This window comes from Equus quagga, chromosome 2, assembly GCF_021613505.1.
Source record: "Equus quagga isolate Etosha38 chromosome 2, UCLA_HA_Equagga_1.0, whole genome shotgun sequence".
Classification (NCBI taxonomy): Eukaryota; Metazoa; Chordata; class Mammalia; order Perissodactyla; family Equidae; genus Equus; species Equus quagga.
This window is the reverse complement of record NC_060268.1, coordinates 32,705,288-32,718,783: the sequence shown is the minus strand read 5'-3', so window position 1 is coordinate 32,718,783 and position 13,496 is coordinate 32,705,288. Positions and strand designations below refer to the sequence as shown.

General features: G+C 46.1%; 1 protein-coding gene across 2 annotated transcripts; it reads left to right on the top strand.

Moving 5' to 3' along the window:
- The first annotated feature begins 360 nt into the window (after positions 1 to 360).
- Positions 361 to 13,221, top strand: GREM1 (gremlin 1, DAN family BMP antagonist). 2 transcript variants are annotated; one of them, XM_046654887.1, is made up of 2 exons: positions 361 to 489; positions 9,229 to 13,221. In XM_046654887.1, the coding sequence occupies exon 2, from the start codon at positions 9,230 to 9,232 to the stop codon at positions 9,782 to 9,784; it is 555 nt and encodes a 184-aa protein (XP_046510843.1). In that variant the 5' UTR covers positions 361 to 489; position 9,229; the 3' UTR covers positions 9,785 to 13,221. The 2 variants fall into 2 exon arrangements, with proteins under 2 accessions (XP_046510843.1, XP_046510844.1); XM_046654888.1 differs by lacking the exon at positions 361 to 489 and adding an exon at positions 1,016 to 1,091.
- The last annotated feature ends 275 nt before the right edge of the window (positions 13,222 to 13,496 follow it).

Sequence of the window (13,496 nt, the reverse complement as noted above, 5' to 3'; positions counted from 1 at the left end):
GAATGAGGGGCCGGGAGCCGGGGGGGATTTCCTCCCGCGCTTCCCCCTCCAACGGGAGCGGAAAATGTGATTTGCTGTGCATTCCAGGCGCGGTTCCCTGGGGTGACCTCTCCCAGCCGGCCTGGGCGGGGGGAGCAGACAAAGAGGCGAGGCAGGCGGAGAGGGGACCCCGCGGGGAGGCAGGAGGGGTGCGGGGGGCGGGGGCACTACCGAGAAAGGGGGCGGATAGCAGGTCCAGCGGCGGCGGCGGCGCCTGGCCAATGGAGAGGCGCTGCCCGGGCGCCGCGCTCTGCTGCCGGCATTTAAACGGGAGACGGCGCGATGCCCCGCACTCGGTGCGCCCTCCGCGGACCGGGCGACGCAGTGTGCAGCGAGAGCGTCACGCTCTGTCCGGCTGACCCCGCGCCCAGCCCCGGCGGCTCGGGCCGCGGCCGCACAACCGCGCCACGCGTCGAGAGCGCAAGCCTAGAAGACCCGCCGGACTGACAGGTGAGCGCCCAGGCGCGGGTCAGGGCGTGTGTGTGTTGGGGATTAGGGGGAGGCGCAGGGGTCTGCAAACGACTCCCTCTCCCCGCTCGGTGCAGACGCGCGGCAGCTCTCGGTGGGCGCCGGCCCAGGCCCCGCGGTTCCCTGGGATGAAGCTTGAAGAACCTTAGCGGGGTCCTTCCTGCCGAGGTCGTGGCTGTCGTGACCTCACCTTGCGCGATCTGCCGGGAAAGCCCGGGAAAGCGGCTGTTAAGAGCCAGAGCGATGGCCCCGCATCGCGTTTCCATCTCCCAGAGCCCGGCTAACACGCTCCTGGTGCGCGTGGCAGCCGCGTCTGCCAGACGCGCACGCACCGCAAGGGCGCGGAGTCCAGCGGCAGGCGCGCGGGAGCAGAGCTATGGTGAGCCGGCACAGTAGGGAGCAGCGGGGACCTGCGGTTCCGCTGCAGATGGCGGGGCAAGTTGCACTGAGAGGCCCCCATGTATTTGAGGCGGGGCCCTGGGGCTGGGGACGTCTGAGGGCTCCCGTCCAAGTGCCGTGAGTGATCCTGCGGCGGGCTGGAAGATCCGGAGAATCGGCGATGGGTCCATTCGCCCATCCTCAAGGTGAGATGGAGACTCGGGCAAGAGCGGAGCCGCTGGGTTCGGTTCGGCTGCGGCAGAAACCCTAGCGTCGTGTAATCTGACGGCTGAAGTGCGGCGCCCTGTCCCGGACGCCGAGTCCAGTGATCCCGCTGTGCTCACGCCGCGAACACCGCACATACCCACGTGCTGGCTGTGCACTCGTGGGCGCTCGGTTCCCTCTTCTAGGCATCTCTCCACCCCAGGCGCGCCTCGGCTGAATCGCGGACGTCCTGGCGCCGGGCAGAGACAACCTGCCGGGTCCCACTTCCGTGGGTGCCTCTTAATTTGTGTCCTAGAGGGCCCCGCCTTGCCTCGCTAGCGACGGACCACGCGGGACTGGCGGCGGGAGGCTGGTCCCCGGCTTGGACGCCCAGGTCCTCTCTGGTCCTCGCCCGCTGCCTTCTCACACCCACTGACCCCTCTGCAGCTCGCGGATCAAGGCCGGGGGTGTTGGGACGTGGGGGCTGTCACCTCGCCAGTCGGAGTTATTTGTAGACTTCAGGTTTGGGAGGAACAGATGCACCACCACTCTGGCTTAGCATCGTCTTTGGATCCTAGCTTCGCCTTGGGGGCGCCCCAGCCTGGCATTTGTTCGCTCTCGGCTCTGGTGATGGTCCCCGGGCGAGGTCGGGGGCAGACAGGAGGTGACCAAGTAGTAGTCAGTGAAGCCCTTCCTCCGCGCCCAGAGGGGCCTGAATGGGCTCCCAGGACGAACCTGGCTGCCGCCTCCTCCTCCCCTGCGACTCCGAATCCCGGCTCTTTTAGACAGAAATATAGCCTCAAAGTTAGGGGTTAAAAATCTCTTCTTAAATAGTACAAGGGCAGAGAGGCGACCATCGGTAGGTAATTGGATCTCCTGCTGGAAACAGCAGATTCGAGCGGTGTGCGCGTCTGTTTATGTTCGCCTTCGAGGTGGTGCCAGGACACGAGTTGATTAAAACAATCTATTGTGTTAAGTGGGTCACAAGGGATTTAAGCTGTCGCAGGGACCCCAGAGTAGCGGCTTCCTTCTGGCTGTACACACAAGTTAAATAAATAGTGGAGAAGAGGTTAAGATAACCCCGATCCCAGGGTGAGGGGTCTTCTTTCACCCCAGGGCTTTCCAGCCCCCCTTCCTTTGGTTCTTTCCTTCTTTTATTTGGGCGGGGGCAGGGGTGCATGGGGGACTTAAAGGGATAGACTTTTCAACGCAACGAGGGAAAGATCTTAAGAAAACTACAGATTCTCATCTCCTCCCTGGTATACCCAAGTCTAAAACATAGGTGATTTGATTACTATCACTGGATAAATTGCACTCTCCAGGTGTTAGTATTAACCAATTATTTAAGAATTCTTTGGAACTGTAGTTACTCTGTGTGTGTGTGTGTGTGTGTGTGTGTGTGTGTGTGTGTGTTTAACCCGAGGGCATTGTAGGAATTAAAGTCTTTGTAAACTTTGTAATTTCACAGGTTTCCTATTTTCTTAAAAGTTCAGTTTGAGTGAAATGTTTTGGTAACCCACAATCCATAGGAAATCCAAGTTGGCTAACACAGTCTTTATATGAGTGGTTATACCGGGAAGAATAGAAAGGTATTCTATCCCCGTATCTCTGAATGAGAGCTGCCTGCCTTGTCTTCTAAACCAAAGCCCTCAGTCTTAATGTTTAAGTATTAAAAGCGAAATAATGACAAGAAATTTTATGCCACAGACCCCTCTCCCAAGAAAGGCTTGTCAACAGCAAAGCTGTGGAGCGTGTCCTAGAACAGAGAATAAAGGACAGCCAGGAAAACCTAAACCTTTTACGTGGGGGTGGGGTGGGGGGAAGTGGTGGGATGACTGGAGCATCCAGCTGAAAGGCACAGATCAGGCAAGTGTTACCAGCTTATGACTTACATCTGCAAGGAATTTTCTTTAGTTTTAACATATGCTCTTAGAAATGCAAAGTGCAACAGTAATTCCTGGGACAAGAGAAGTTTTTTTTCTTCAACACCTGAACATACAAAATAGATAGTTACTTGAGTTACAATATTCCTCAAACTTGATCGCATTAGAAACAAGTCCATGTGTCACTTGTTAAACGCTGCACTGAGTGTCCATAGAATAGTGGTTAAGGACGTGTGTTTGGGGGCCAGGCAGAACTGAGCTCAAACCCTGGCTCTCCCACTCAGGAGCTGTGTGACCTTGGAGAGATTCCTAACTTTTCTGAGTCTGGTAAAAGGAAGACAATATCATCTACCTCATATTTTGTTGTGAAAAATACATTATAAAATTTGGTTGGAATTTAGCATAATTCCTGGCATGGTGAGGTTCAAAAACATAGGTAACTCTTATTATGAGTAGTGGTATTGGGAGAGGCCATGACATTATATGGCACCAGGATATATGACAAGGTGGTTCTGAAATTAAAGCCCAAATCCCACTCACACGGACGAACACACGTTTCACTACAGTACAGAACCTCTAACTTGGCTGTCTCTCAGTAGTGCTGCTCAGTGAACACTTAATATTTATTGCTTTCTAACTTGTTTCTTGTTGACCACGAGAAATGGATACAATCTTTAACTTCACCAAAAAATCTTCTGATGAGCATAGAGCTCCTGGGGTACTTAACTACCAGCTCGTCTGCTCCCTGCCTACGCCTTGTTGGGCCCCACCTGATTTAGCCTGAATGGTCTTCAGAATAGGGAGGTGGTAGTTAGTGTACTTGCAACACATAGAGGGTAAGCCTTTATCTTAGCTTCCTGGTGCACCTTGTCTGGAAAAAAAATTAACCCTTTATATTCTTAAGAAATTCTCTACTTAATTTCTGAAAGTTGACTATCTTTTTAAAAATTAAAGAGCAAATTAAAAATAACCTTTGCTCTTCTTGAAGATTTAGTCCTGAGGAAAAGGAATAGATTATAAACCTGGCCTGCACTTAGAGCCCTGGCTGGCACTTCCTTTATTTTTTTATGCTGGGAGAATCATTTGACGTTGTGCCTGTTGAATGTCTTTCCAGAACTTAATTCATCAGGAGGAACTGATCAGACGTTCAGGCACAGACATCTGGCTTGCTGACCATTGTCCCTTCAGTGTAATTCCCACTCAATACTCCATTTAACTGATTATAAGCAGGTTGGTTAGCTAAAATGAGAAACAGGGCAAGAAGAGTGCTGGAAGGAGCTGGCCTAAACTTTCCCAAAGACATCGAGAACATTGGAAACAATTCACACATAGTGTTTTTATTTCTGATTCCTCACAATCAGATGATTGTGTTATTAGAGCTTGTGAAGATTGGAGTAAACCACCATGACGCATAGGACAGAGGTGGCTAATAAGCCTTCTCTTCCATGCAGATGTTTGCTCTTGATAGCTCAGGGAAACCTGAAGGAGAGCATCAGGTAGAGAAGACCAGCTCTGAGAGTATCTGTCCTCTGGGACAAGTGGATTGGAGGGGAGGGCAATGGGAGAGGAAAAGAAAGGTGGGGGTGGTGTGGGTCTTGCTGGTGGAGAACAGTAGCAGAGAAAGCTCACCGTGAAAATAGGATCACATTACTTGCAGAAGCAGAAATACAGTAAGGGGAAGTTGAGGCAGGGTTTGAAAAGAAGAATATTGTCTGCAAAGGAGAATAACGGGGGGGTCTTTGGATATTGTCATGCACTCTGGGACCATGGGCTTCAGCTTTAATTTAATGATGTGAGTGGGTCATTTCGTGAATGCAATGTTTGCAGCTGCTGGTTGGACGTGGGTGGTAATTCATAGGAACCTAAATCTGGATTAAGCATGTAGATTGGTTTTGATAATGGGGCACTCTTCTAGCTGTTGATGTGGAAAAGAATCGTCCTCCATGAATTTACATCTTCATTTCCTCCATGTCTATGATATTTACAAAGTGTGAATTATTTGGTGGCAATACAATTGGGATTTCCAGAGCCAAACAGTCCTGTTTCCTTCACTGAGTAATCAAGACGAGTTTGGTGTGGGGGAGAGGTTATTTCGATTGACCACATGACTTGACAGAGCCCTGCTTCTAATATTAATTATAGTTCTCGTGCCCCTTACTCTTACTCACGTGGAATAAGCAGAGTCCTTCAGAGACTGCTCTTCTCTAGGAAGCTCAGGTCTCTATTGATGGAGAGTCCTGAAGCTGCTTTTTACTTCTTTCCAAATAACTAATTAATTGTAAGGTTTAAGAACTCGAAAGCCCTGCAATAAGTGCTGAAGGTCTTTAAAGCATAGGGTTTTTAAAAATGAAAAACTGTTTCATAGTATTTTCTACACCTAGTAAATCTTATTTTGAGAAAAATTTACTTGAAAAAAAAAAACAAGAAAACAGCTTGCCACTCTCTACCCCTTTGGCTTATGGGGTACACACGTTCCCATGGGAACAGGAAGTCTGTCCAAATTAAAACTGAAAACCACAGTTGACTAATTTTGAATGTACTGCTTTATTATTGGTTTCTGCCATAATGAATACAATGGCTTCAGTTAGAAAATAAACCCCACAGCATTCTGCATGGGAGCAGGTAGAAAGTAGTGGATATTTGGAGGTTTCCTAGAAAAAGGAAGACAAGTCTTAAGAAGCTCCCTAGGTTAGAAGGAGTTTGCTACACTGAGGGTCAGAAATCAAAAGGATTGATGTTGGCTCTGCTGCTCCTTGACACGTGTGGAGGTATTTTAGAATGCAAGGAACAGACACTGTAAACCAATGTGGTCTCTAACAATCATTCATTTGACAAATGGGCCCTGAGGATAAGGTTATAAATAAGCCCTCATGACTCTCAGCCTGGGTATTGATTTAATGACAGATGTGAAAATGCCAGAAAGGAAAAGTTGAATATATAGAAGGTGGGTCTGGAGACAGAAAATTGCATTTTGGGGACAGATGGTTGTGGGACGGGATGGCCTCACGATGTGAACCTGTGTCATATACAGTCAACATACATCCCCAATCAGTCTCAGATTGGCCTCTGTGATATTGGGCTCTGAGGGCCTTGCTCTGGGAGGCTGAGTTGTCCTGGAGCCATTTTTAGGAGGGATGGGGAAGAACGTGGTGTGGGCCCAGGGCTGTCTTGTGTGCTCCTCTTTGAAATGGGCAGAGAGACTGAATGTTAGTTTAGATACTGGCCCCAAGTTGAATAAATAGCAAAAATTTGTGAAGCTTCTCAAATTCACAATATTTTTGCCCTGGAGACTGACCTATCGTGGCTCAGGTTATCCTGGTCTCTGGAGAAATCAGCACTGCTTTGTAACTGGACTTTTCTCATGAGTGATTTTTTTTTTAAGACAAAACAAGGAAATTGATTTTTTTTGTTGTTGAGGCAAAAAAGGCTCTGTTTAAAGAACAGGGATGTTGTAACATAAACTGACAAAAGCCAGGGAGTCTACAGACAGAGCAGGGGCTGAATGTCACATTGTCAGCTCCAAACTTGAACTTGTCCAAGAGTATTAGGTTAGTGTTGGAAAGATGGTGCCATTTAAGGATATTTTAAATTTAATATTTAATGATCTTAATTTGACATTATCCTTAGGGTTGCCTGGTTTTGACTTACACAGACTGTCCTTTAGAGAATGTAGATTCCGCACTGCCCTTGTCTTTGAAAGGTAATTGCTCTAGTTACTGATACCAGCTTGGACAGTTCCTTGGGGGGCCATGATAAGGTCACTATTAAATTGCGCTTAGTGGTAATCATGGGTAACACTGGTGTACAGAAGAAAGCAGGGGGATCAATGGGTACTTCACAGCTGTATCCTCAGGTTCAGATCCGTGGCGGGTGCGGGAGACAGGGGAGGCCTCAGGATTCAGGTCAGATTTGGTGTGATGGCCTGAGGAGGGAGGCTATGAATTTGAAACTGTACTCATTGAAAAGAAAATCCTTCTGCATTTTAGTAACTCCCACTGTGCCCCGTGGCTGCAAGCGCTACAGGTCTTGCTACTCAAAGCTTGTTAGAAAGGCAGACCTACTAAATCAAAGTCCGCATTTGAACAATAGCCCCAGGTGATTGTCTGCACATTCAGGTTTGAGAAACCCCGTCCCAGGAGAATCTTTATAGGCTGATGCTTCTCTCTTGCACTCTCCTTTTTAAAACGATGCTTTTTCCTAGATGTGGAGAAAAGGGAACTCTCATACACTGCTAGTGGGAGTGCAAACTGGTGCAACCACCATGGAAAACAGTATGGAGAATTCCTCAAAAAATTAAGAATAGAAATACCATATGATCCAGCTATTCCAAAGCTGGGTATTTATCCAAAGAACAGGAAAATATGAATGTATAAAGATACGTGCACCCCTATGTTCATTGCAGCATTATTCACAATACCTAAGACTTGGAAGCAACTTAAGTGCCCATGAAGGGATGAATGGATAAAGAAGATGTGGTATATATATATATATATACACACATATGGTGATGGATTGTAATTAGTCTTTGGGTGGTGAACATGATATAATCTACACAGAAATTGAAATATAATGATGTACACCTGAAATTTTTATAATGTTGTAAACCCATGTTATCACAATAAAAAAAAAGGGAATAAAATTTAAAAATACAGAAATAAAAATATGGTTCTCCTCCTCCTCCTTTTCCCCCTTCTCTGTCTGCCCTGCCTTCCCTGAACACCTTGCCTCTAGAATAGTCCTCCTTTCTCTCATTTACATTCCTCACTCCATTCATTTTTTGGTTTCTCCATCCTTGCTTTCCTGTTTTGCTTTTTTTGGTCAGTTTTCCCTCTGCCTCTTCCCCTTATTTAAATATTTTTTTTGTCATTGTTCATGGGCCATTGCCCTTTCTGACCCACATCTAACTCTAGACCCATCCACAATAACTCTCTGTTGTTAATTTGTTCAACATATCTATGGCACTTACTAATGTAAATATTTGCACATACCTGTTCTCTTGTGCCCATTTTCTACCTTCTAAGTTTTGTCACATGCACACATTTATGTGAATGACATATTTTATCATTTAAAAGTAGAAAAATGGGGGCTGGCCTGTTGGCATAGTGGTTAAGTTCGTGTACTCCACTTCGGTACCCGGGGTTGTAGGTTTGCATCCTGGGAGCAGACCTAGCACCACTTGTCAAGCCACTCTGTGGCAGCATCCCACATAAAGTAGAGGAAGACTGGCACAGATGTTAGCTCAGGGCCAATCTGCCTCGTACACACACAAAAAAAGTAGAAAAATGTCTATCATGGTATAACAAATATCTGTGCCCAATTTAAAAATGAGAATAAGTGAAGGGTCCAGGAGTCTCCGGTGTAATGTGATCTTTCTGGTAAAGTAATTCGTCCTGTCTGCAGTACTGCCATACATTTGGGTAGTTCTCAACTGCTTTCACTTCTACATGAAATTTGATCTGAACAACCCATCTGGGGAGGCGGGGTATTTGTCTCTTTGCTCAAATGAAGTTATTTGTTGAGAAGTAAAGTAATGCTTCTTTCTGTCAGATAGCAAGTTGTTACCCCAGGACTTCAACTAGAAACTCAGTCTTGACTTTTCATCCAGCGCTCTTCCTGGGAAGTGTTCTCTCTCTGTCAAATGCTTTCTGGTCGCCCCCACGGGTCTCCTCCCAAGGCCTGATAGGCAGTCAGCATCTTGTAAGCATCCAGCCAACTGAATGAGGCACAGCTCAAGAAGCGCTCAGGCTAGTTGGGGAGAAAAGACTGGGAGCGTTTGCTGGCGGATGAGTCCTCTGGGCAGTGAGGCTGATTCATCTTGCTACAAAACCACATAGAAAATAAGCTTCCCCAAAGAGGTGCAAAGGTAATCTGGCTTTCATACAGAGGGAACCTACTCAATATTGTCACGTACAAGAATGAATATAGTTAGGTGACCATAATACAAAGTCAAATGTAGTTGGTGTCAGAAGCAGGAAGAAATTCCTGTGGGAGTCCATGTGATGAAGAGGTAGGCCCTGGCTGAGTTCACATCTTGGCTTATTCACTGTGTGACTCTGGACAAGCTACTTCACGGCTTGATGGCCCAGAGGATAATGGGAATAACAGTACCTAACTTATAGAGATATTGTGAGAAGTAAATGAAAGATTTTACATAAAGTATTTAACAAGTGCCTGATAAAGTGTTAGTTGCTATTATTAATGTTTTGATTAATTTTCCATCTTTTGTGTCTCCCCTCTCTGTGCTTCCCTCCTTTAGCATGAGCCGTACCGCCTACGCTGTGGGAGCCCTGCTTCTCCTCCTGGGGACCCTGTTGCCCGCTGCTGAAGGGAAAAAGAAGGGGTCCCAAGGTGCCATCCCCCCACCAGACAAGGCCCAGCACAATGACTCCGAGCAGACTCAGTCTCCCCAGCAGCCTGGCTCCAGGAACCGGGGGCGGGGCCAAGGGCCAGGCACTGCCATGCCGGGGGAGGAGGTGCTGGAGTCCAGCCAGGAGGCCCTGCATGTGACCGAACGCAAATACCTGAAGCGAGACTGGTGCAAAACCCAGCCCCTTAAGCAGACCATCCACGAGGAGGGCTGCAATAGCCGCACCATCATCAACCGCTTCTGCTACGGCCAGTGCAACTCCTTCTACATCCCCAGGCACATCCGGAAGGAGGAAGGCTCCTTTCAGTCCTGCTCCTTCTGCAAGCCCAAGAAATTCACCACCATGATGGTCACCCTCAACTGCCCAGAACTACAGCCACCCACCAAGAAGAGGAGGGTCACTCGCGTGAAGCAGTGTCGCTGCATATCCATCGATTTGGATTAAGCCGGGCACACCCAGCCTGGCCTAGGGATGCAGCCCCAGGCAGGCGCAGAGCCAGATCCCAAACGACCTGATTCTTATTGGCTTAAACCTAGAGGCAAGGAGAACCATCAGCAGCCTCCTGACAGAAGCCTGCTAGTGCGTAGTTTGTGTGCATGATTGTGCATGGGTGCCGTGGGTGTTTGCAGACACCAGAGGAAACTCAGTGTCTGCTGCAGGGCACTTCCTGTTATGTAAATGTATTTGCTTCCACAGGGGATGGCACGTTCAAAGGGGCAGGGCTGTGTTCTGGTTCTTCCTTTGTCTTCCGTGTGCCCTACTGGGGACCAGAATCTCCCTGCAGAATGAATGTTAATGGAAGAGGCTACTCTGAGGGCAAGAGACCTGTTTTAGTGCTGCATTAGACTTGGAAAAGGTATTTCAGCCTGTGCTTGCTTCCTCCCTTCCTCCTCCCTTCCACGGTCCATCCTTCTTAGGAGCTCGATGACTATTTTAGCCTCGTCTCCTATCTGCCAAGGGTTCTGAATTAACTCAGTTGACCATAGATGTAAATGTTTCCCATTTGGGGAAGAGCCACCAGACTCTGGGGAGGCTGGTGTGGACAAGGGCAGAAAGGATAGAGAAGTGAGAGAAGGGAGGGACTGGGGATGAGGACCAGTTGGGCTCAGCAAAATTTCAGTAGGGAGATGTGCAGAGTCTTGAAAGGCCAACCCCAACACAGAGACCCAAGCTTTAGCAAGTGTTTTCCTGGTATTTAACAGAACTCAAGTGAACAGAGGAGAAAGGAGATTGCCAAAAATCATTAACTTTGGCTGTCACTATGATCTGCTGAAACTAGTCCTAACCCAATGCCAACCTTCAAAATGCATATGGACCACTCCTATTTTCAGAACCAAGTAAGTGAGCTAAACCAGAACAGCCCCTCCTGCTTTGTCCCTCGGGTGGACAGTAGATATAATTCAGAAACCCTCTACCCAGGGATAGGAAAAAACAAAACCTATAGGCAGAAGGACCTAATATCTTTCCTTTTGCTGGTTGTAGTCACCTCATTCCCAGATCATTATTTCTGTGTAATGTTTCTGAGAGCCACAACCCCGTGTTATAAAGATTCTGCGTCTGCTGAGCGTACCTGAGAGTGAACACCAGTCTAAAGGAGAGAGTTTAGGGCCTGCTCCATTTTAGCTAGAAGTATATTTTGGGTCTTTTCATTTTAGCCTTTGATAGGAGTTTGAGCTGGAGCGCAGAGGAGAGTAAGGAAATAAAGGAGATTGCCTCTGGCTGAGGAGTGGTTTGATATCTGGGAGGAGCTGTAAGGGATATGACTTCCCCTTCCTCCTTTGCCCTCAGAGGGTCTACTGGGAAACTCCAGTTAGGAAATCAGAGCATTCAGTGCATTTAGCTGCCTGTCTCCTGCTGGTGGGATTCATGTAACATGGTAACAATTCAGAACCTACTGGTAAGATGCTGTCCTCTCTTTAAACTTGGGCTACTCCCAATGCCTATTTAGGATTTATCTAATAACCAACGTGCAAGGTGGGTAAACCATAATGCATTTTAGATTTGGCTAACCTATTCTCTTCAAGCCTGAAGTTTTATGTGTTACACCCCTCTCCTTGCCCCTGCCAAACACTCTTTATGCTTCCTATCAGCCTCCCTAGCCAAGTCATATGTAACATGGGCGACAAACACCGTAGACTTGCATTTCAGTTGCCCATCATGACTCCAACATTGAAAGAACCATTGCAACAGAAGAGGCTGCTTTTATTTTATTTTTATTTTGGTCTAGTGCTCTCTCAGCTTACAACTAAACAGGAACCATACTTTGAGGCAGAAGTTATCTTGAACACCCAAAATTTTGGGTCTAATTTTAAAACTTTGAAACTCACTACTGATACTTCTACACCAGGCGAATTTGTGCGAACACATAGTCTGTGCGTTTCGTATACACTGTATGCCCCTGCCCTAAATCTTTCTATCATCCACATCCTCCAACAATAGAGCACAGAATGGATTTACTTAAGCACGCAAATGCTAAGCCAGAGTTTTGAGGGTGGGGGAGAGGAAAAAGAAGGGGAAGGAGCTGAAAATGTAAAACCACACTAGAGAGGAAAAATGACATTCGGAATAGCAGACACTGAATTTCTCTTGCTGTTTTAACTCTGCCACAGGCATGCAGTTTTGTTAAAAAGAGATGACTTAAGTTGGCAGCGGTAATCTTCTTTTAGTAGCTTGTACCACAGTCTTGCATGTAAGTCAGATTTGGCTTAAGTAAAGAGAATTTCCTCAAAATTAACTTCACTGGGATAATCAGCAGCATAACTGGCTTAAGAGCACGGCACTAGCCAAAGAGGGGAACGTCTGCTTTTCTTACTGTGCCTATAATAAGACTAGCACAAGTACGGTGTGTCTTCCAACATTTATTGAAAGTGCCATATCTGTTACATATTGTATTGGAGTCACCGATGATGTAATGATATGTTTTCTTCATTACTATAGTAGATTTTTTTTTATGGCCAGATATTTGTGATCTCGATCTTTCCTATTAAAATAATGCCAAACACCAAATATGAATTTTATCACGTACATTTTGTGCTTGGCCTTAAAAGAGAAAAACACACATCCTGCAAGTCTATAAGTTGTTTTTTGTGATTGTAGTTCTTCAAAGTTAAAAATGTAAGCGAAAAATCTGGGGAAAAGGATAATTTCCACTGTGTGGAATGTGAATAGTTAAACAAAAAGTTATGGTTATTTAATGTAATTATTAATTCAAATCCTTTGGTCACTGTGATTTCAAGTGTTTTTTTTTTTTTTTCTCCTTTGTTTGACTTCCTCTGAGTTGAGTGCAGAAGAGGCTGGCACATCGTCTGTTGTTGGAGGCTTTCTATGGAGGGAGACAATAAAATCTTAACATAGCTGAACATGTGTTACATAGTCAAGACCTGAGCTTTTATTTTTTTAATTGAATGTTCCTTAAAGGTTAACATTTCTGAGGCAATATTAAGAAAGATTTTAAATATTATTTTGGAAGACTTAATGACATGTGTATACAAACAAATAGCAGAGAATAGTGAATAGTTCACAAGTCCTTTTAAGGAGAAAATCTAAAATGAAAAATGTATGTACAGAACATTTATAAATGACCAGTTAATGCTTAAGAGTGAAAGTAGTTCTATTGATTTGTCATTCTCAAGATATTTAATATCAACTGCATTATGTATTATGTCTGCTTTAATCATTTAAAAACAACAGAGGATTATATAGACTCTAATTGTAAGGTACTTTGCTGTGTATAAGGATGAGAGGGGATTTGCTAATCTCATTAAAGTTCATTTGGTTTAAAGCAGTTTGAGGAATCTGTAGCTAGAATTTAACTTCACCCCAATAATGTTCTATATAACCTTTCCCAAAGAGCAACCAATAAATTGAAACTCCTCTCCATATGTGTGTGTGGGTGTGTTTTTAACTGGTACTGTTCACAGGGTAGCGGTGGGGCAGGGGCGTGGGAAGGGAGGTAGAAAAGAGATGATTAGACCTCTTGTCATCTCAAAGAGAGTTAATGTGTTTCTTCCACCTCGACCTTTCAGATTCCACTTGATTTCGGTAGGACATCTCAGGCCGTGGTAGTTAAAGGCTGGGAGAAACTGGTGTGCAACAGAAAGTATCAACCTCTTCCCTAGAGCTGAAAGAAGAGCTAGAAAGGGTTATGAGAAGCCTT